Source organism: Homarus americanus, unplaced genomic scaffold, assembly GCF_018991925.1.
Source record: "Homarus americanus isolate GMGI-L3 unplaced genomic scaffold, GMGI_Hamer_2.0 scaffold50564, whole genome shotgun sequence".
Classification (NCBI taxonomy): Eukaryota; Metazoa; Arthropoda; class Malacostraca; order Decapoda; family Nephropidae; genus Homarus; species Homarus americanus.
The window spans coordinates 2,476,028-2,498,612 of record NW_024715014.1 but is presented as its reverse complement, the minus strand read 5'-3'; the positions used below and the strand labels follow the sequence as shown (position 1 = coordinate 2,498,612).

Here is a 22,585-nt window from a genome sequence, read left to right as displayed (position 1 = left end):
AACGTTTGTGTTGTCAGACATGTGTATCATTGAATGTTTGTGATGTCTGCCATGTGCTTCATTGAACGTTTTTGATGTCTGTCATGTCGTATCTATGAACGTTTGTGTTGTCTGCCATGTCGTATCTATGAACGTTTGTGACGTCTGCCATGTTGTGCGCCCCCTCTCCCCTCTGGCTGTCAAGAGATTAATGCGAGTCACAACAGGTCACGCCCCCTTGCTCCTGTAGTGTCACCTTACTACTGTCTTTTTGCTCCCTTGTTTGGGTGCCGCCACGTGTATGTGTGTTGGGCATCTGCTAACACCATAGTTCCCGCCACGTTGTGTGTAACAGCTGTGTGGTGCCGTGCTGACTGTCACGTGGTATGCCCGGGACGCTCCTGTGGATCTCAGAGTGAGGAGGTGATGTAGGTGATGATGCTGTGAGGGCTTATGGTGTCTGTGTGGTGTGTAGGTGATGATGCTGTGAGGGTTTATGGTGTCTGTGTGGTGTTTGTTGTGTAGGTGATGATGCTGTGAGGGTTTATGGTGTCTGTGTGGTGTTTGTTGTGTAGGTGATGATGCTGTGAAGGCTTATGGTGTCTGTGTGGTGTTTGTTGTGTAGGTGATGATGCTGTGAGGGTTTATGGTGTCTGTGTGGTGTTTGTTGTGTAGGTGATGATGCTGTGAGGGTTTATGGTGTCTGTGTGGTGTTTGTTGTGTAGGTGATGATGCTGTGAGGGTTTATGGTGTCTGTGTGGTGTGTGATTTACCGTAGCGTAGCCAGGAGAGTAGTCTGACACCACCCTTGGGACTGGCGGGCCTCCTCACCCTCCAGAGCCTCTCGCTGCCTTGTGTTTGTTCTCTCATTGAAGTTATTTTACTCAGTGTCAACAGGTTGTAATTTGTGAACCGTTCCCATGTTGTCTTGTTTTCCTGGTGTTGTTGTCGTTGTCATATATATAAGAAGCTTGCAAGGTGACAGCTGCTTGTTGTTGTGAATACTGAATTGGTGAGGCTTTTCCTGCCCCCCCCCTTCCCTTCCCCCTTCCCCCACTACCTCCTCCCCCACTCGGCGCCAGGGTGAGTGCATATAGCAACCGGTCGCTGCTCTCCCGCCACAGCTGAACCAGTCAGTAACCAGTTTCTCCCTCGTCTCCTTCCTCCCCCAACACTCCTTCCTCCACCACCAACACTACCTCCACAACTTCTCTTCCTCACCACCATCTCCACCACTACACTCCCATTCATTACTTCTCTTCCCAACCACCACCACCACCACCACACTCACCACCACCTGATCTCCCCACCATGCTCACCTACTGTACCACACCACTTCCACCACACACCTTATCACCACACACCTTATCACCACACACCTTATCATCACACGCACACCTTTACACCACTGTCATCACCTCTTACCCCAGAGCTGAATCCCTCCATCTATCCCCTTTATTTCTCTAACTCAGCCTATTGCCATAATATACTCGTACTAAAGTTACTATTTACTTCTCCCCAGGGTGATAACGTTGGGCCTGTATACATCCAAGTCTCCATTCACTTGTTGAGTATTAATGGACAGTGAATCAGGCTGGTGTAACACTTATTAGAATATATTAGTCTTGAGTGTTGTATTCTGTGCGTGGGGTTTATTAGATGGTGAATCTGTCCTGTAATGGTGGTGACCTTACAGTGTGTGTGTGTGTGTGTGTGTGTTGTGTGCCAGTACTGAACCTTAATTCCCCAAAAGTCGCCCTTCTTATTTTCTATTATCCCCGACAGATTTGATTTACTCTCATAAAAAAACAGTGTTGAGATAATGCTGCCCTGTACTGTTATCAGGTGCTCTCTATTGCCAAGGTTGGGGCAGCCAAGATAGAACAAGTTGGCTTATTTGGCTCATGAACTTATACTGAGGACGTAACTTGCAGTATACAGTATGTCAACAGAACGAGTGGGTGTGTGTGGCCTCGTCTTGTATGGTCCGTTAAAGCTACTCTCTAATGTTCACGTACTGATACAGACATTGTGATACACTTTACACTGTCGCTCTGTCTCAGATGTTCCGTAAGACTTACCGTATTTATATGAATCATGTGCTATCTGTAGAGTGTACAATCAAAGAAAAAAGTTGTGTCACGGTTTTGTCTGAAGATTAAATATAACTAGCAGAGTGCACCAAAAGTTTAGCTCTTCGGCATATGTTTTCACCAAATTTCACAACACGACTTTTGTCTTTCATTGTACATCTTGTTAGGAACACAGTTCGCTGCCATTATTAGCTGATGACTCTGCTGCTGTGAATCTCTCCCTTAAAATATTCTACAGCAGTGAGAGTCAGCGACAAAAGTAGCGTTGTGGAGGGGAGCGGTGACAGTGAGGCAGGCAGGAAACGCGTGGGCGAGGCGAGAGACACCACGTGTTGGGGAGCGCGAGGAAGCGCGTGCTTGTGGTGCAGGAGGCTGTGGCACACCACACATAGTCTCTGCCGCCTCCGTGTCTCATGCAACACTTTGCCAACTTCTATTGCGATCCCACACAGCGTACTGGTGGGGTAGAGACTTGGCAGGCGTTGCTGGACCTCTGCGAGGCCGCTGTCTTGTCCCGTTCTTCCTCACGTCACTTGTAACAACCAGGATAACATGATACCTAGTTATTCCACAACTAAGCGGAAACTAACTAACGTATGAGATAAATGCACAGGAAGCAAGAAGGAGGTGAAGAAGCAGTAGGACAACAACACTGTATTGATCCAGGGTGCCAGGTGTTGGTGTTGCAGTGACCGCGGGCCTATCACTAATTGCTGACCTGCTTCACGCTGCCTACTTCACACCCCTTAGTGTCTATCCTCATCCTGCAATTCCTAATGATGTTTCATTTGATGTAAATGTATGTATGTATGTATGTAATATGCACGTATACCTACACAGTATTTGTAACATACGGCATCACAGTCAACCATCTGGGTCTCATTTAATTTATGCTAGTGTTTCCCTCCTTTTCCTTCTCGTTATCTTCAACTACCTTCTTTCTTCGCTTCCTCCATTCTTTCTCGTCTCACCAGCTTCTTACAACCTCATCTTTTCTGTAACTTTTATCTTTATAATTACACTCCAAATCCTGTTGTTCTCCTCGCTTCCCATTTTCCTCATAACATATCTCACCCTTGATCCCTCCAGCTTGTTTTTTCTCTTTATTCTTTATTTTATATAATTTTTTATTCCAAATCATCTTTATTTTCATTAATATTATTTCTCTTCACTTATTTACCGAGTCCGTTTCAATAATTCCACCTTCGTCTTGTCACATTTGTTTGTATCCGTTATCATTACCTCTGTTTCCCTTTATCATTGTTTTTTAGTTTAGTTTCTCATTTAATTTTCTCACCTGTCCATGTTGTGTTTTGTTTTCTGTGAGTGTTTGTTTATAATATTCGTTTTCTCCTTGCGAGTTTTTTGTGTCCGTTTTCTCTCGCATTCTTTATTTTTGTCTTCTACGACTTTTCTTTATCCATTTTCTACGTTTTCTGTATAATCCATTCATCGTCTTCTTGTGTTCTCTTTCCCCATAGGCCTACAGATTAGCTTTTTATTGTCCCTTAACATAGGTAAATATTCTTCAAGTGAGAGAATTGTTTTGCATATTTATATAAAAATTCAGTAACTTTTTTTTGCAATCTAATATTTAAGGTGTTTTAGATGCTCTTTGTCGTGGAAATTACAGAATACGTCCTAATATATCAAATAAAATAAAACGTATGATTTGTTGTAATTGTAGTTTGGCTGCCGTAAATTTTAAACTTGAAAGTATCCGCATACGAGTAATTGTTCACGATTTTCCTTTTTAACCTCAAAGTGATATAAATCGGTTTTAGCCGCCATGGTGGTGAGAATAACGGGAACTACTTAACGACGAGATACGAATTCGATCTCTTCACCCTCTCAGCTGACGGACTGAAGCCATATATCAATCACCATGTCTCACGGCTCCGCTTCCAGTGCCTTGACCTGGTGGTTCATGTGACACAGCGAAATAGATATTGAATATGCTTGTAGTTTAAATGGGTTAAGCAAGATATAATTTCATAACAAATTTATTACAGGATTGTTGTTTTTCGTTGTGTTTCATGTTACGGTCAACTAAGAATAACAAGTTCCTTCTGGCTCTCATAAAACTATACTGTAATTTATCATTTGAATATAAAGATAAATAGTACAGAACTCATCTCAATCTGTGGATTAAGTGTGGACACCGTGTTTACAGAGTCCCTGGAACACATCCAAAACATAGTGCAGTACAGTGACTCGATCATTTTCTTCACTAAACTGTATTCTTTACCATGTTCACTGCGACTTCATCTTGTAATAAACAAACAGTGATACATTCTTTACAATTCCTCCTGCGATACTTTGGTCAGAGTGAACATGGATGATGCATTGTGTAGAAAATGAAAGAACGTAGCCGTGAATTGGACGTGTAAGTTCGTCAGGGGGACTCTGTAAATACCGACACTCAAAGATCTTGATAACAGTTAGAATTCCAGTTTGTTCATTTTCCGAGATTGTGGCTAAATACAGTACTAGGGTGTGAGGTGGTTCAATAACATTAAGGAAGAATAATTATTATTTATGGTTGTTGATGTCGTGTGTATGGATCAATTTAAGAGTTCGTGTTTATAAAGACTTTAGGCGTTGAAGGACAGAAAAGCGTGTAAAGATGAGCAACAATATCAAGTTGCCTTCTCAACCAGGGCTAGTGCCACGCCCTCTCGGCACAAGCAAACCTCCTAAAATTCGTCTTGACTTCAGATTAGTTTACTTATTGTCTTGTGTGAGACTTTGAAACAACCAGATCATATTTCTCATGATTTTTTATTTATTTTTAGTTTTTCTTCATTAATTTTTAAAAAGATCGATTAATTTTATTCGATTACTCTATCAGCAATTTGTACTCATGATTGAAACATTTTGTTGTTGTTATTATTATTATTATTCGAAATCAATAGCCTCGGTAGTTTAGGATCCACATGTGAGTTTTGGAGTCACTTACACCAACACATTTAAACGTAGTGTGTAATTTTAAAGGTCACAGTTACTTAACACGTGGAAATAATAGCCGGTTAACTTTGATGTGTGGTGGGGTGAGGTCACGCTGCAGGGGAGGATTTGTCTGCATGATATGATGGTTTTTGTGCGCATGGAAGGGATTTGGTCACAGTCACAGGGTAAGAGTGTGTGTGTGTGTGTGTGTGACATCCTGCCGTTATGAATCAGAAATAACAGAAATAATATACTGGGGGGGATACCATGTTATGTTAGGTTGCCACGGGAACCAACTAGTAGGGCGGGCGCTAAGTTCAGAGACCTCGATAACCCCGACACAAAACCAGTATGGCGGGTGAATCCGTAGCCAGCCAACCGCCTCTACCCTTAAAGCTCATCTTCCTCTCATGTTCACTGAGGAAATAGACCTTCCCTGTGGTGTTTCATGGCACTGTGTATTGTCCTAACTCAGTCGGTCGTCATTGGTCAGTTTTTTTCTATTACTGAACTAGATTTCAAAAATAATTTTCAAGGGAATTTAGTCGTATTTTCTGAATGTTTTACGCTCTGATTAAGTTTGATGTTTGTATGTTATGTTAGTAATTATTACGCAATGTTGTCAGAGAGATCAATTTAGTACGTTCATATTTCCGTTATTTATCGTTTTGTTTATAGTAATATGTTGGCGGTAAATATAATAACATGTGAAATGTAAATACAGTTATATGATTCGAGAATAATAGGCTATATTTCAGGTGATATAATGCAAACACAACATTACTGTGCTGTGTATAACATTGGATTACATAAAGGTCAAGAATGTTGGCTAAGAAGGAGCATTTAAAACTAAGCTGGGTATTGGATTCTTGACATTGCTGGTGTCTGTGTTATCCCGGGCTAATTGTCCACCTGACTCCTGTACCTAACTAGCACACCGGCTCCTCTGTCTTAGTTGAATCTTATTTAAACAGTCCATTATAATATCTTATACAGTGAAACCTCCATATAACGGATTTCTCTCCATCTATTCCAGTATATGGGTGGTTCGCATCTAACGGACGCTCGATATAACGCACTTTCATCTCTATTATAGTTCGTTAGATGGAGGTTTCACATGTAACGGACCCTCGATATACGACTTTTTGCTTCATATAATCAGTTAAAGGTTTCGCTGCGGTTTATAATTTATACCTCTTCTCTCTGTATAATGTTGACCTGCTTCCTGAGTTCACCTAACCTGACTTTAACGTTAAACCAATTTACGACTTGCCTCTTCCTAGTTTATACATTGCTTTTTGGCTTCCTCTCGGCCTCTCCAAACCTTATTTGATCTTTAAACCGCCTTATTAAACTTAAAACTAAGTTGCGACTTACGTTTTATGTGTACAGTGTTGACTCGATTCCTGATTTACACTATAAACTATGGACCTATTTTTGAGTTAAATCGTAAACTAGTAATTTTCTAGTATACTTTATTTCCGGTCTGTATATAATAATGTGACTCGTATGTGTGTGCCTTACATGCTAGGATTTGTTGTATACATAATAGATAGGCCTAGGCTTCGGTTTTTCTCTGAACTAAACCGTCTTGTTTCATTACTTGTTCTCAGCAGTTATTGAGGTAATCTCCTTAAGCCTCGTCGAGAGTAAGGTTTCCCTCCAAATACGTGTGTGACTGTGAGAGTTTTTGCCTGGGATTAACAAATTAGCGGTGAGAGCCTAGCAAAACAGGAAGGTCTTTGGCGAATTTTGCATAATTTTCGATCTTAAAATGGGAAGATTATGTTGTAGTGTGGCAATGAGCGAGCTTTACTACAGACAAATGCGTGTGGTGGAAACGGTTTACTTCCCCGTCGTAACACAGTAAGAGGTGGGTAAAGCCGCAGGGAACACGGTTATCTGTAGCTATACCAGGTAGGTTAGGCTGTCCTGGTGGTGGCGGTCCTCGATGTGTCATTCTCTCTCTCTCTCATATTATCATCAAAAACAATCATGTATTTTTGGACATTGCTTCCGTTATTTAGTTCATCTTCGGTCATATTCTCAACTCCTGCACTTTATATATTTTTTATTTTTATTTTTTTGGGTAATATCCCTTCAGTGAATTTCCCTAGAGTTCTCACCTTTTCTTTCATCACAGGTAAGAAAGAGCAGGATAGAATACCACCCTGATGTATGAGAGCCAACTGTGTGTGTGTGTCCTAGATTTAATGTTAGCTGGTGTACGGTGATTGCTTCCTCCGGCCTCCACACACCCAGCCTAATAGGAAGGCTGGTTCTCACCTGGTGCGATACTAGCTACGCTGCAGATCGAAAATAAATCGCTTCTGCTGTTTATCTATGAGCCTCTTCAGACCGGATGCGATGCTGTACATATAGTTTCCAAGATTTCCCGCCCAGCTGTTTTTCTCGACATAGCTTCGTCGCGCATGCGCACCAAAGCACTTTAGCAGTCCGGTACTGACACTTGCGAGAGGCGGTCTGGCATTTTGCGCCCTACTGTAGACTCTAAACCATTTTATTAATGATAATGACCAAATATATAAGTTAAATGTTGGCTAATGTCAATAAAGGCTTCATGCAAGTATTTTTATTATTCAACTTACCTTAAAGTAATGGCTAGCCTTTCCTTGGGGCTTATAGCCTGCCTGTAGTTGGTATCATGTTTCTTGATATTTTTTTCAATTATGGATAACACTTCATTGAATTGAACATGAGACATTCTGGGTTTTTTTTTTTTAATTTGTCTTCGTCACTTGAAATCTCCTGTACAAAATGATGGTATTCGCCAAAGTTTGGTCTATTCACATTATTTTGTCTCACGCACCCACTTCTTTTTTCTTTTCGATGACATTGTTAGAGTCAGCAGTAAAATTTCTTCTTCCTCTTCTTACTGAGAATACCACTGTACACTTCCTTCCATCTCGACTGACGAAACAAAACCATTCTCTCTCGAAAAACATAGCTTGCATATTATCCGGTGTGGCACTCATATAGTAAGCATCGCGACCGAAAATCGGCAGCATAGTTAAAGTATCGTATCTGGTGTGAAACGGCCTTGACACCTCACTGCGATCAAAACCATCCATGGATGTTGAAAGTTTAATTTGTCGACCGTGGTAAATAGTGTTGTTGATCATGATAGAATTACATTGATGTTTAATCTATCAAGTTGGTCTGGTTTTTTTATGACATTTTGTTGACAAGAATCTTGATATTTTTTAAACTTCGCGAGGATATCAAATTCTCATCTCCTAGTCTGTACAACACGAGAACAGTCAGCATTCACCTCAATGACAAAACTCCATGAAATTATTATTATTATTATTATTATTATTATTATTATTATTATTATTATTATTATTATTATTAATTATTAATATAATTTACGGTATGTGAAGCTTTCAGGGTTATTGAGTTTAGTGTGTTTGCTCATCACCGGGTGACAACGAGTGGTAGTTGAAGTTATATGTTACGTAAAATAACCTTAAATATTAGTACACGTATTTGGTGTGGTTAATTTTAGTGGTAGAATAAGGTGCGTGTTAGCTAGACAGACATCAGTTAGTTTGCATATATTTCCTGATATTCTCATTTGGTTTGGTGACTGTGTTTATGCAGTTGTACGTTATCTAAGTTTGTTTTGTATTGGTCTAATGTGACCTAGTTTTCATGTACGTAATGTGGGCAGATAGTTGGTGGTACTGTATTCTCCCCATTTTTCCCGTATGTGTGAAGTTAGTAACAGTACAGTTATGATACATATCAATATTCGGATATTTTGGTTACTGAAATCAAGCTAGAATTAAGTCATTTTTCGTGTACACAAGGTAGTGTGTTTCTTATGTTTCTCTTGTTATTATAAAATATTTTATATTAAATATTGTTAGGCATTGCAAGAGCCCAGTGTAAGTCTTGGTGTGCTGACTGGCAGAATGTCTCGGGGGATTTGTAAGCACAGTCAAGGATGAATTAGTTACGTTGGTAGACGAAAGAAAGTTAGGCTTCAAGGACTCTGGCAAAGAACCCATAGTAAAGAGCAAAAGCTACGGAATCTGTCCCGCCGACACCGTGTCCTTCCTCCGCCCTGCCTGCTGGCTCCCCAATACTCGGATAATAGTGTTACCATGAATAACACTATCCAGTATCTACACTTCCTCTCCTGTGTACATGAATAAATAATTATTTGAGTTAGGTCGTAAATTTTAAAGCTGCATAAACTTAGTTGAATGATGCATTATTTCTCAGGGAGCGATGAAGGCGTTGCAGTCGAAAACGATTACTCTAATAAAATGGGGAGAATAATTTTTAATGCCCCGCTCACATTTAAGAAAGATTAAAAGAATTAATTGGGGATTTTATGATTAATATTCTTATCGTGGGTGAATTAATGCTTCATATTATTTGAGATAAATTTTTCGTAGTCATAAAACTCCCTAACAGTGAGAATCAGTTGTTTCTTCTCTGTCGACTACGAAATTGTTTTTTTTTTATAGAATAGTTTATTACATTACAACAAGCATGTAGAATATCCCACAGGGTCAAGCGTAAGGCACGACTGGAGCTGGCATGTAAACTGGATTCAATTAGGGATTCGTTTTCAATACAAGGAATTAGCATGAACAATACATACCAGCTCCTCCCCAGCAGTAGTTACTGGTGGGTTGGTGAAGGTGAGGCGTCAGAGAGCAGCTTGTGAGGTGAAGACTGTAGAATTTGACAGGTAAGACGGGACCTGAACATGGTGGGAAAACTATTTGATCAAGTTGAACTGGTTTTTCTCCCAGTGGTTGCCAGCGAACCCGAAAGTCGACCACATTCAGTGTTGTGTGAGAATTGGTGTTTGTTGTTATGGGTGGAGGTGGTGGGGGTTGTTGGGTACTGTGTAGAGGCTGCCATACAGGTGTTGCAGACGTTGTTGTAAGCAGTATGGTGGGTGTAGTTGACGGGGGCTGTTGGCATTATGTCAACATTGCTGTGTGTAACTAGTATAGGAGGAAAGATGATGTTGGTGTCTGTGTTTGTATTCGTGGACATGTGCTGTGGACTGGTATACGTGTGTGTTTAACAAGTTACGTCGGTGGCGTGGTGGGTGTTATCGTCTGTGATTGCTTTTGTGTGTAAATGTTCCTCTCTCTCTCTTCTCTTCTCTTTCTCTCTTTCCTGCTTTATCACATATCACTGCCACTCCCCCCTTAAAAAAAAAACACACAGTGAGTGGGCCAGACAGTTTCTCCGCTCCTCAAGTCCCCCCCAGACGTGGGTGTGTGCTGGAGGTCGATAGTGAGGGCCACTGTTAGAGCACTACCGCTTTGGTGTGGGGCCTCGCTGTCTGCCTGCCCTCCCGCCCGCCAAGCCGAGCCCACTTCCAGCAAGCATTCTGTCTGGGAGGGAAGAAACCTACCTATGCCTTCCTCTGCTTGGGACGGGGAAGTAAATGACGTAGTAAGAGTGTTTGTGAGGCGGTGGAGGAGTGAGTTTGATGGTTGGTGTGTTGATGTCATTTGAGGTTAGGTTAGGTTGATTTGCATGTGAGGATGTGGAGCACGTGTTAGGGTGTGGCGGAAATGGGAGAGACAGAATATAAGGGTGATGATAGTGTGTGTGTGGGGATGAGGATAGTGTGTGTGGGGGTGAGGGATGGTGTGTGTGGGGTGGGGATGGTGTGTGTGGGGTGAGGATGGTGGTGTGGGGTGAGGATGAGGGGTGGTGTGTGTGGGGGATGGTGTGTGTGTGTGGGGATGGTGGTGGGGTGAGGATGGTGTGTGTGGGGTGGGGATGTGTGTGTGGGGGTGAGGGATGGTGTGTGTGGGGATGGGGATGGTGTGTGGGGTGGGGATGGTGTGTGGGGTTGGATGGTGTGTGTGGGGGTTCGGATGGTGTGTGGGGTGAGAATAGTGTGTGGGGTGGTGTGTGGGGTGATGGTTTGTGTGGGGTGGGGTAGGTGTTTGGGGTGAGGATGGTGTGTGTGGGGTGAGGATGGTGTGTGTGGGGTGCGGATGGTGTGTGGGGTGAGGATGGTGTGTGGTTGAGGGATGGTGTGGGTGGGGGTGAGGATGGTGAGTGTGGGGTGGGGATGGTGTGTGTGTGTGGGGGAGGTTGAAGGTGCAGTGGGTGTTACGGTGGTGGTGGAGACAGGGAGGGGGGTGGTTGGTTGCGTGTGGGTGGTGGTAGTGGTGCACTGTCATATATGCAGGCTGGGTTGTTATATTGATCGGCCCGCCCTCACCCTCCTCCACCCTCTCTCGCTCTCTCTCAACCTGTACTGTCCTGCCGTCCTGCATTTGTTATCACTGACCCTCTTATCTCTCCCCACCTTGACCTACACTCTCCCTCACCTTGACCTACCTCTCACCTTGACCTACACTCTCCCTCACCTTGACCTACACTCTCCCACCTTGACCTACACTCTCCCTCACCTGACCTCACACTCTCACCTGACCTACACTCTCTCTCACGACCTACACTCTCTCACCTACCTTCCTCACCTACCTACACTCTCCCTCACCTTGACCTACACTCTCCCTCACCTTGACCTACACTCTCCCTCCCCTACACCCTCCCTCACCTTGACCTACACCCTCCCTCACCTTGACCTACACCCTACCTACACTCTCCCTCACCTTCCCTACTCTCCTCACCTTGACCTACACTCTCCCTCACCTTGACCTACTCTCCCTCACCTTGACCCTACACTCTCCCTCACCTTGACCTACCTCTCTCCCTCACCTTGACCTACACTCTCCTCACCTTGCCTAAACCTAGCCTAACCTAACCTCAAGAGACAACATAACTCCCACCCCCACAAACCCTCCCCCCCTCCCCCTTCCTCATCTTTCTCTCGTGTTCTTTCAGTGTTCTCTCGGTGTTCTCTCGTGTTCTCTGAATGTTCTCTCGTGTTCTCCTCAAGTGACGTAACTCCTCGAGGGCTGAACCTCTAGTCACTTGGAAGGATTTGCCACGCACGAGAACCTCCTCTCTTGTTCTCTCGAGAGTTCCTTGCCTTCTGCCTCTTTCTCCTACTCTTTCACTCCCTCTCCCTTCTCCTTTTCTTCCTCTTCCCTCCTCCTCCTCCATTAGACCTCGCTGTGTAATATACTCCATCTATCTATCATTCATCTGCATCTATTTATCTATCTATCATGTCTTATCTATCAAACTGTTTCTCTCAGCCAGTCAGTCAGGTTCATCCAGGAAGAAGGTGAACTACGGAATAAACGGCTGGAAGAACTTAATGATAGACTATTATTTTAGGCAGGCAGGAAGGGAGGGAGGAAAGTTACCTATGAGAGGAGAGGGAGAGAAGTTACCTGCTGGAGGAGAGGGAAGTTACCTGTGGGAGGAGAGGGAGAGAAGTTACCTGCTGGAGGAGAGGGAGTGAAGTTACCTGTGGGAGGAGAGGGAAGTTACTTGTGGGAGGAGAGGGAGGTAAGTTACCTGCTGGAGGAGAGGGAAGTTACCTGTGGGAGGAGAGGGAGGGAAGTTACCTGTGGGAGGAGAGGGAAATTACCTGTAGAAGAGGGAAGTTATCTGTGGGAGAGAGAGGTAGGAGTTAACATCTTGTGAGGAGGGAAGAAATGAAACTAACGGGAAATAATGTAACTTGATTGTTTTTTAATGAAGTGAGCAAATTTACTTACCAGTGACCCAGTGAGGGAAGACTTGCACGTTGATTATAGTTAACACCTGGAATATTTCAGGAGCTGCGGCGTTCACTGTTTACTGGTGTGGGGGGGCGTGGGTGGTCATGGTGGTGTAAGTTGGGGTGTAGTAGTAGTGATGATGATGGTGAGGAGCAGAGAAAACAATTAAGAGCTGAGAAAAAAGGGATGATAAAGATGAAGTGTGTGTGTGTGTGTGTGTGTGTGTGAGTGAGAGAGTAAACACAATGTTGGGGAAAGGCACACGACATCAAGCTGATTGTGGGGATGTGTGGTGATAAGGAGGAAGGTGGTGGAGAGGAGGGAGGGGTGGAGAGGTGTGAGGGAGGATGGGAGGGGTGGAGAGGTATGAGGGAGGGAGGAGGAATCCAGACACATGATTCCAGACAGACTCCGACACCCTCCCCCCCCCTCCCTACACACCACCCATTACCCCTCACTAGGTTTCCTCCCTCGTACAAGAGCACACACACGCACACACACACAGGGTATATACCATGTTTAATGATAAGCTTCATTTGGGGAGAGGTGGAGGAGGATAAAGTGGATCAGGCGAATCCATAGATGTAATGTTGTAAGGGGGTAACTTACTACGGAGAGAGAGGGGGGTGAGGGGGGAACAGGATGAGTCACGAGGCTTCTCTTTTTAGCAGTTTGACATTTTCGCGAAAACGGAAGCTCGACTCTTGTGTTTGAGGGGCGACTCCTCCGCCCTGTTATTTTACTCATAGTCCTGGACCAGGGTTGTGGCGGCGCAGTATCGTATCCCTGAGGTGGTGGGTTAACCCTGCGCACCATGTCACTCCACCTTTGTACCGTTATCGAGTAAACGAATCACTATGCGAAATGAAGGCAGCGGATCAATCAAAAATCTTCTCCGTTGCCGACTTTGCTCTTGTGTTCGCCGCCCCTTTATCTTCCTCTTGATGCTTTAGCGTGTCGTTCTACCTTATAATTTCAAGATTTTCTTCTCTTTAATAAGGGTGTTGCTGTTAGTCGCTCTTTTTATGTATCCGTGGAAATAATTTGTTTGTATTGCATGGCGTCATGGTACCCGAGGATCCGGTATGACGTCACATGCCGGCAGAAGATGCTAGAATGTCGCCCCATATACAATGCCCGGTGATAGTATAGAGTGTCACATCTCCCCCACCGTTTGGACCTCTAGAGTAACATATGTAGGAGGTGATGGTAGTTAGTTCAAGGTCGGTAATGTATGAATAAAGGGTGAAAATCGTGGTGAGGAAAGGCGTGTTGGCAGCCCTGGAATCGGTGGTGTCTGGGTGCAGGGCTGGACGGGCCGGGTGAGCCAGCCAGCTCTCATACACTGGACGGCCGCCGTGGGAATCATGAGTCCTCCACACACCTCTTGCACCTGCCAACACATCCACAGCTGCTCCATCGCTGCTGCCTCTGCTCTGACCTCTTCTTCTAGTGCTGCATTATCTCTTGCAGCCACAGCAGAGAGCAGGAACAGCCAGCATGTTCGGGCAGTAACCCGCGGCTCAGTAATTCCTCAGTAAAACTCCCCTCCTTCACGCTGAGGATTGTGGGAGCTATCTATGGCGTGTTAAATGTTGATATTTTTTACTTTTAGATACAGACACTATATGAACTGTGATTTTGTGTTCAAATCGTCGTATTGAGAACGTTGTAAGACGTAGTATTTCCCTGGAAATATAAAATTATTTCCACCCATCTGTGATCTCGTGCCAAAACCTCGTCGGTCTGACTGTGAAGGCTGTTGTTGCCCGCCCTCTGCTAGCCCTCGGTGGACGCGTACAAGAAACACAGGTCTTCTATGCTTCAACTGGAATTGTAAATAAGATAACTGAGGGGGGTCTGTGGTGCAGTTGAAAAGTGTTAAATCCCCGACCTTGGCCATAGTGGGCGGAATCAATAGTTGAGAGCGCACCGGGCGGAGCTGCCTCACGTCCGGCGTGTGTTTTGGCCCATTTTATAATTTCCTATTAAATAGCAACAGTGATGCACGTGTTAATGACAACAGTGCATTAGCTAGACACTGCTAGTCCCACTCGTGTATAACGTCCTAGGCCTGTAGATTTTTCACAATAAACCATGTACCAGAACTGGTCTTTTGAAGACAGTTTTATATTTCGAACTGACCAATTGAAAACTATCGTGTACAGAGGGAAATAATTTGACTTCGACAAGTCCAGAAACATGTTAGGTGAACACGACTGTTAGTTTAGATAGTGAAGTGTTGTTATATCGCTAGTCCATGTTTTTCTGTGATAATATTTTAATCAATTGCAAAATGGGAAATTAGTTGAAACTCAGAATCACAACCAACCGTGTATGAGGCGTCTACAATATATCTGGAAGGCACAAAGGCTCGCTGGCCATACTGTTACATACTCCACCAGTCCATGCTGTAGAACATGACGCACTTGGTAACACTGGTGCATTGCTCACACCTGGCAACACTGCCTCCTCCTTGAATTTTGAACAGGTTGAAGGTGATTATCAGGTTCTACGAGTTTACAGTGATCTTAGGATAACTTTGTTCTATACAGTATAAGGCTTTTTTACCATTACATACGAGATGAAATAACTTACATTTGATATATTTACTTATCTTTAAGGAATGATAATGTTAAAACGTCTTTATATTTTTAAGATTCAAGGTAATTCTCTTTGTAGTTTGTGCCGAGGTAAGGTAGGTGAGGCACGCCAAGACTGACAGCTGGTGACACAAGAGACACTAAACTGACAGGAGGAAGAAGAAGGGGAAGTACAGACGGTAGACTAGGCTGGACTTGACCACCTCCGCGTCAATACTCGGCTGTGCAACGTACCCTATCACCCTTCCTTCCCACCCTCCCTCCCCTCCCTCCCCCTTCCCTCCCTCCTTCTCTCCCTCCACACACGCTCCGCTTTGACCTTCTCTCCCTTCCTTCTGAACTATAACTCCTTCCTTCCTTCCTTTCCTTCTCTTTTTTTTTGTCTGAGTTTACCTTTCTTTCTGAACTCACTCCACTCTAAACCCTCCCTCTGGCCCCTTCTTCTGAACTCGCCCTTCACTCTTCCCGAACATTCCCTCCTTTCTGTCTGAATCCTCCCTTACTCCCTCCCTCCTCCCTTTAACTCCATACTGTTACCCTGACACACACACACACACACACACACACAAATGACATCGTGGAAATTCAGCAGCAATTAAGTGAGGAACATGTTTTGTAATATCGTGAGTGGAGTGAAGACGGCTGGCGATGAGGTGGGGGGTGTAAGTGAGTGTGGTGTGGGAGTGATGATGGTGATGAGGGGGGATTGTGTGGGAGTGAGGTTGGTGGTGGTGAGAGGGGGTTGTGGTTTTGACGACGATGGTTTTAAGGATGGAGGGATTTAGTGGTTGAGGCGAGCTAGGCTTGGCTAGACTAGGCTGGTGCTAGTGGTGGAAGGGCGCCACGTGGCTGCATTATCACGTGATGGCAGGAGATTGGGGATTGTTGCATTCCCGAATCCACCAGCCACCACCACCGCCACCTCTGTTCCAGCCTTCAAGAAAACGGGTCTCATTCCAGTTTTCTGTTGGCGGCGCCACACACCACCACCTCCCTTGCCTGTTGTTATTATTGAATATTTCATGAACATACGTGAGCCACATGACTCGTATATTAATACACTCTTACCTGGTATATATTGTGTGTTTATTTACGTGGATGACTTATAAGGATTAATAAAAAAATTTCTTTGGCAACTGATATGGCTTAAAGTGAGTTCAGTGCCTTACACACACACACGGCTCAGCCAAACTCAAGTGCGTTTTTGCACCATTGCTGACCTGTTCTTGTTCTACTCGTGTCGCGCTGCCAACCTAATCACTTCTCTGCTTTTGCGTCGTGTTCGTCTACCGTGACCTCACCTCACCACACCTGACACCGACGTTGATTCTCTGTTGCTGGGAATAACTTAACGGGAATATGGAAGTAAATTGCGCCATTACTATTATTAATGATGTTATTAAACATTTTTATTATCTATTTTTTGTAAAGTTAAAAGTTGTTCTTTGTTTGACTTGCACGACTTGTTTATACCTGCGAGTTGTTGCTTCTTCAGTTTGTTTGCCTTTAACCTAATCGATTGTCAAGTAAACAAACATGGAGTAGTCTGTTTACACTACCCTCCTAGCTTTAACAGACCCAATCCCCACAAACTGATTATTCTGAACTAAGGTGTTTGTCGAGCTTTTGTTTACACCCCGCTCTCCTCTCTCCTCGTAGGTTGGTCGAAAGCCTCCGAGGTAAACTGTCGTGGCTGAGCGGCGAGGCGGCCTTCGTGGATCATCTACAGACCCAACTGGACGACGCGACCAGGGTACTCCACGACGCTGCTACCGAGATCGCCGCCCTAGACCTCTACCACCACGACCATTCCGCCGTCCAGGATAAGCTACAGGTAGGGTGGTGGTGTTCTCCCTCCCTCCCTCCCTCCCTCCCTTATTACCCTCATTTCGTCCCCTCCCCCACCTGCCAGAGCCCCCACACCCCCAATCCTTGCCACAGCACCCCCACTCACTCCCTCCCAGTAACAACCTCCCCCTCCTCCAATCATCCCTGCCACAACCTCCTCCACACCCTCCCCACACCATCTTACAGCCCCCCCCCTACACCTCACAGTAAGAGATAAGTATACTTCACGCCCAGGCTGAGGTGGGTAAGTTATTGTTCCTGGTAGGGCGGCTCTGGCAGGTGTTCAAGTGTAGAGCAATGACTGCGTTTTTACCTTTTTTGTGTAGATTATTTATATCACTATTTTTTGGTTCACCTGAAGATTAGACCCCCAGCTTATTTCACCTGATTATACATCCTAAAGCTACCTGGGTAGTTTGGGTTAATGTTAGGGTGATTAATCTTAAAGTGAAATAAGCTGGTGTGTCTACTCTACGTGTGATATTTGTTTCATTATTAGGTGGTTCGTTTTAATGATGTGTTACCGGGTTGTTATCTGGTGTTGGCGGCGCCCCAGTGTGTCTCAGAGTGTCGCTGGTGGTGACGGGGTTGATTACCATGGAGGAGGAGCATCAGCAGCCCTCACCCAGCTATAACACTCCTTGCCCCGGGTCTCGTCAGCACGGGCGACTGGGCTATATCTAGACCACTGGCGGAGAAACTTGGCACACGCCCCCCCTGGCACCCGCATTGCCCTTGGCCTCCTGTGGCTCTGACGCCGTTGATGGTGCCCACGGGAGTTGCATCACACCCTCAACAAACTCTTGACTCCCTACTTTACCTTAGCACTCCCTCACAGGCAAGCACTCGCCACCATCCCGTGCACGACTCTTAGTCAAGGGAAACGAGGGGAAATGCACTACTATAAATACTCTGGGTTTGGTACCACGTGCGTCCCCCTCCACCACACCTTCCCTCCTCCTCCTCCCCTCCACCACTCCTTCCCTCCTCCTCCCCCTCTTCCCCTCCCCTCCACCACTCCTCTTCTCCTTACCCCACCGCCTCCACTTTTTTCCTCCCTGATTCGTGGCGCGCGTCCAGGCGTCTATGTAGCCAGTCAGAGTTGTGAACTCTTGTGAAGAGGACAGGGAATATTATCCTGGCGATATGAACATCCTAGCCTGTCATTATACCACAACCAGTGAATGGATAGCCCCTTTTTGTTTTAAGAGAGCAGCTGAGTGTGACCAGGCACCCCACGCCTCCCCATGATAGTGGGGGTAACACCTGTCTCTAGAACCACAACAGGACTGAACCAGTGATAACCAATGTGATACATGTAGATAGATAAATATATAGATATATGTATATTTTTTAACGAAGGACAATATCAGAAAGCTTGTTGTCTCTGGACAGAGTATTGGATTGCGAGTCAACCAAGCAGCCAGCGAAGCCAGGCATCTTATCAACAAGACCAAGAGTCACTACATAACTGAAGGTCGATCTTTACCACAAGAAATTGCTAGTCAGGTGAGTCACCACTCTTGCGTCTTAGTGACTCATACACGAAAATGTTTCCTTATACGGTATGTATGTATGTATTTCACTTTTGTTTTTCATGTTTGATTTGGCTTTGTGGCAAAAATATGTTATTTGTTCACTTCTGTTTATTTATGATGTTGTCTCTCCGCCTCACCTCCGCCAGCTGTCCAATCTAGAGTTAGAAGCAGAGAGTGCAGTAGCCAAGATGGAGGATGAACACCAGGAGGCGAAGCGGGCTCGTACCATTCGCTTCGAGTATCACCGAGACGTGGAGTCGGTGCAAGCGTGGATTCAGTCAGCTGAGTCGAAGGTGCAGGACAAGAGTGTGGACCCCCACAAGCTGAAGGAGTTCCTGCAGGAGATTCATTGTGAGATTGGTAGTGTAACGGACCAGCTGGAACGCGTGACACGTCATGGCCACATGATCTGTCAACGCACCAGCAATCAGAGTGAGAGGGAACTTGTGGCCAACACCGTCGCCTCCCTCACCGAGCAGCTTCAACAGGTCAGGAACTGGTTGGAGGACAAGAAGGCTCAGGTGGGCGATTCGCTCGAGTCCTGGCAGTTGTTCATCCAGCTGTACAATTCCCTGCGCAGTTGGGTCGAGAGACAGCGTAACTTCCTCTCTGAACCCCTGAAGTTCGCCACCTTACCTGAAGCTCGCGCCAAGTTGCAAGAATATGCGGTAAGCATCACATGTTTACTGTGCTGACTTAATAATTATTGACACGTTTTTTAATCTTGTTTATTTTTGTGTCATATGGATGTTGGTGTTACATGTATGTGTGTGTGTCTTTGCAGGCTGCCGTAAAGGATTGCAAGTGGGCCAACAAGCAGGTCTCTGAGATGACCGCCGAACTAGCCAAGATTGGCCAGTGTTCCGATGTTGGCCCACTGACGGACAAGCAAGCGGAGATGGAACAAGAGAAGGCTGACGTGGAGAGCAGCTTGAAGGAAGTGATGGCACTGCTTCAGGAGATGGGCGAAGAGTGGGAACAGTGTGAGCGTAAGTCCAAAGATGTGGCGGGATGGATTGAGAAGACGCGACAGTCGCTAGATAACCCACAGAACAAGAAGCGCTCACTGCGTGACCAGTTGGCCGCTCGTGAGAAGGCCTTGGCCGATGTCACGATCCAGAAGACCAAACTGGTGATGGCCATGGAGAAGCTGCAGGTGCACTTCCGTGACCGTATGTGTGCAGAGGCGCAGGTGTCCCATGAGAATGAACAGCTGCAGTTACGCCTGGGGGAGTTACAGGTAGCAGTTAAGGAGGACTGCAAGACGCTGGAGGCGTGTGTTCACCAGATGGACGCCTACCAACAGGTAAGTCATGAGTGACAATAACCAGGGCTACGATTTGCTTCAGTTTAACTTCATGTTTTATATAAAAGTCACGACTACAGGCCGTAGCCCACCAAGAGGTCTGTTTGCATATTCTAACTGGGGTCCTCCCCTCGTGACCAACACAGGAGATCCAGCGACTGCGGCAGCAGATGGTCGGGGTAGAGCAGCAGCTGAGGCTGGTGTCCAGTCCCACCTACAGCCCCCGTGACCGTGACAAGGCAGTAGCTGAGCAGAACGTAAGTGTGAGGCTTTTGTTGACTCCTGACCATTGGTGGTGAACTAACAGAACTGCCGCAACACAGTAGCTCACGTGTGACTGTAACACCTACTCACACCTCAGTGTCAACGTTTGTTTAACTTTAAACATTAAATAAATCAAGAGAACAGACATTTTTAAATCTTCTATTAATAAAGTAATATTATAGCCTGGCTGTCCTGGTAGTTCCACCAAATGATCAGTTTGTGCATTGTGCAATATTCGTAGTATTTTCTCAACTGCACTCTTCTGCACTTTCACTCTATCAGTGAAGAGCAGCTGACGTGATTAATGAGTAAATAAAGTAACTTAATCTTAGTATAATAGAACCGTAGTTATATCTCTCAGACTTAAAAAAATAATAATAATTAATGCACTTAGTTGGTGTATATAAGTATTAAACAATGAAAGTAATATTAATAATGTTTTTACGTAGTATATTAAGGGAAATAGTGTATAAGAGTATAATATCTAGAGTTATAAGGTGGCTGCTTTCCATTTCTTGTTTCCTGGGTTCTCAAGGAATCCTCTTTGTTTACGACTGTGGGAATATTGCCAGTAAGCTACGATACTTGATGATGTTAATAATAATAATAATAATAATAATAATAATAATAACAACAATAACAACAACAACGTCTTGCGCTCCACCACCAGTATTACCTGGGTAACTGCCGGCCTCTCTCTCTCTCTCTCTCTCTCTCTCTCTCTCTCTCTCTCTCTCTCTCTCTCTCTCTCTCTCTCTCTCTCTCTCTCTCTCTCTCTCTCTCTCTCTCCCTCTCTCTCTCTCTCTCTCCCTCTCTCTCTCTCTCTCTCTCTCTCTCTCTCTCTCTCTCTCTCTCTCCTCTCTCTCTCTCTCTCTCTCTCTCTCCTCTCTCTCTCTCTCTCTCTCTCTCTCTCTCTATCTCTCTATATATCTGCTCGTCCATTGGGTGACTGACTGCTTGGGTACTTCAGTAAGACTATCTGCCTTGCCTCGCTGCCTCGACACAAGGCTGCTACTGCTCACACACACACACACACACACACACACTTGTCTTGCAACATGCTTCATGTTTATACAATGCATTATGCTAAATGCCATGTTCGTTGCAATATTGTATATCATGCATCGTGTAATGTTCGGTACAGTTTGTCATGTACCCATGCATATATCTCCTGTATCATGTATGTTTCAAGTAGCAACTTGTATATTGCCATGCATCATACAACATGTCATTCATTACTTGCAACATGCATCATTTAACATGTGCTATGTGTTATACAAATCCCTGAGTCATGCAACACAACACCAACTTGGCGTAGCAGGACACACACATCATGTGACATGTTGTGTCATGTGACTATACAGGTATAGTGCAACATGACTCGTGTATCATGACGACACTAATGAAAATGACGTGTGCAACATCCAACATTACCACGGTGCAATATCGAACACATCCACGGTTTACCCTGACACCTGCAACATGAAACACAAGCACCGCTCAACATAACACAGGTGTACGGTACAGCGTGTGAGGCAGGAGGTAGGTAGGTGAGGTCCAGGCAGCAGGCACCCAAGGCATTTTGATGTGGTGACCTCGTGCGTGGTTCGTCTCTAGTTCGTTCTTGCTCTCTGCATATAACACTTCTGTACTAGATGTTCATTAACCTGCCGCTTTTTTAGTGTAGTTTTGAATTTTTAACCCACTCTTTTTAACCCATAAAAAATTATTCTGTAATTTTGATATATCATGCAGAAATTTATTGATGATGACTTTTATTATCAAGACATGAATGAATACATACAGCCGGCTTTTCAAATTACTAATGAGGTAATGGGTAAAATTAACCACCTGGCACGGCAAAAAAAAATAGTCGCCCCTCACATAACAGGTAATGTAAAGCCCTTTAAAAGCTCTCTCTGGGTGTAGGTTTCTGAAACATTGGCACTCAATATCCTCTCACAGGCCTGCCGAGAGAGGATCAAAGCCATTCAGTGCAAGATCAGTGCGCGGAATGAGCGTATCAAACTTCTTAACCAACGGGGCACTCCTGACACCGCGCCACTTGACACCTAGTAGGACGCCTGCCTCTCTCTCTCTCTGTCTCTCTCTCTCTCCCATATCCATCCACCATCCTAACTTTTTATTGTCCTTTTCTGTGGTGCTTCCCTCCCTCTTCCAGTTAGGGAACAGGGAAATGAAACGCAGCCTTGATATACATTCCAATTTGCCAATCTGGCTCTGTCATATCTAGCATACAGTTTGCCCCTTTCATCCAATCCTTTTTAACACATTTGTAAACATTGTATTATGCAATGCTTGTGTGTCTCCAATCCACTCACAATGCCACTCTTCTTTG

General features: G+C 44.8%; 1 protein-coding gene across 9 annotated transcripts in view; it reads left to right on the top strand.

Moving 5' to 3' along the window:
• LOC121880357 (nesprin-1-like) overlaps positions 1 to 22,585 on the top strand; it is a 258,059-nt gene that overhangs the window by 133,691 nt on the left and 101,783 nt on the right. For all 9 annotated transcript variants that reach the window (XM_042387526.1, XM_042387565.1, XM_042387541.1 and 6 more), the window contains exons 45-49: positions 16,930 to 17,104; positions 18,514 to 18,627; positions 18,803 to 19,324; positions 19,441 to 19,962; positions 20,109 to 20,219. In XM_042387526.1, coding sequence (XP_042243460.1) covers positions 16,930 to 17,104; positions 18,514 to 18,627; positions 18,803 to 19,324; positions 19,441 to 19,962; positions 20,109 to 20,219 — 1,444 coding nt within the window. The remainder of the gene's footprint in view (positions 1 to 16,929; positions 17,105 to 18,513; positions 18,628 to 18,802; positions 19,325 to 19,440; positions 19,963 to 20,108; positions 20,220 to 22,585) is intronic.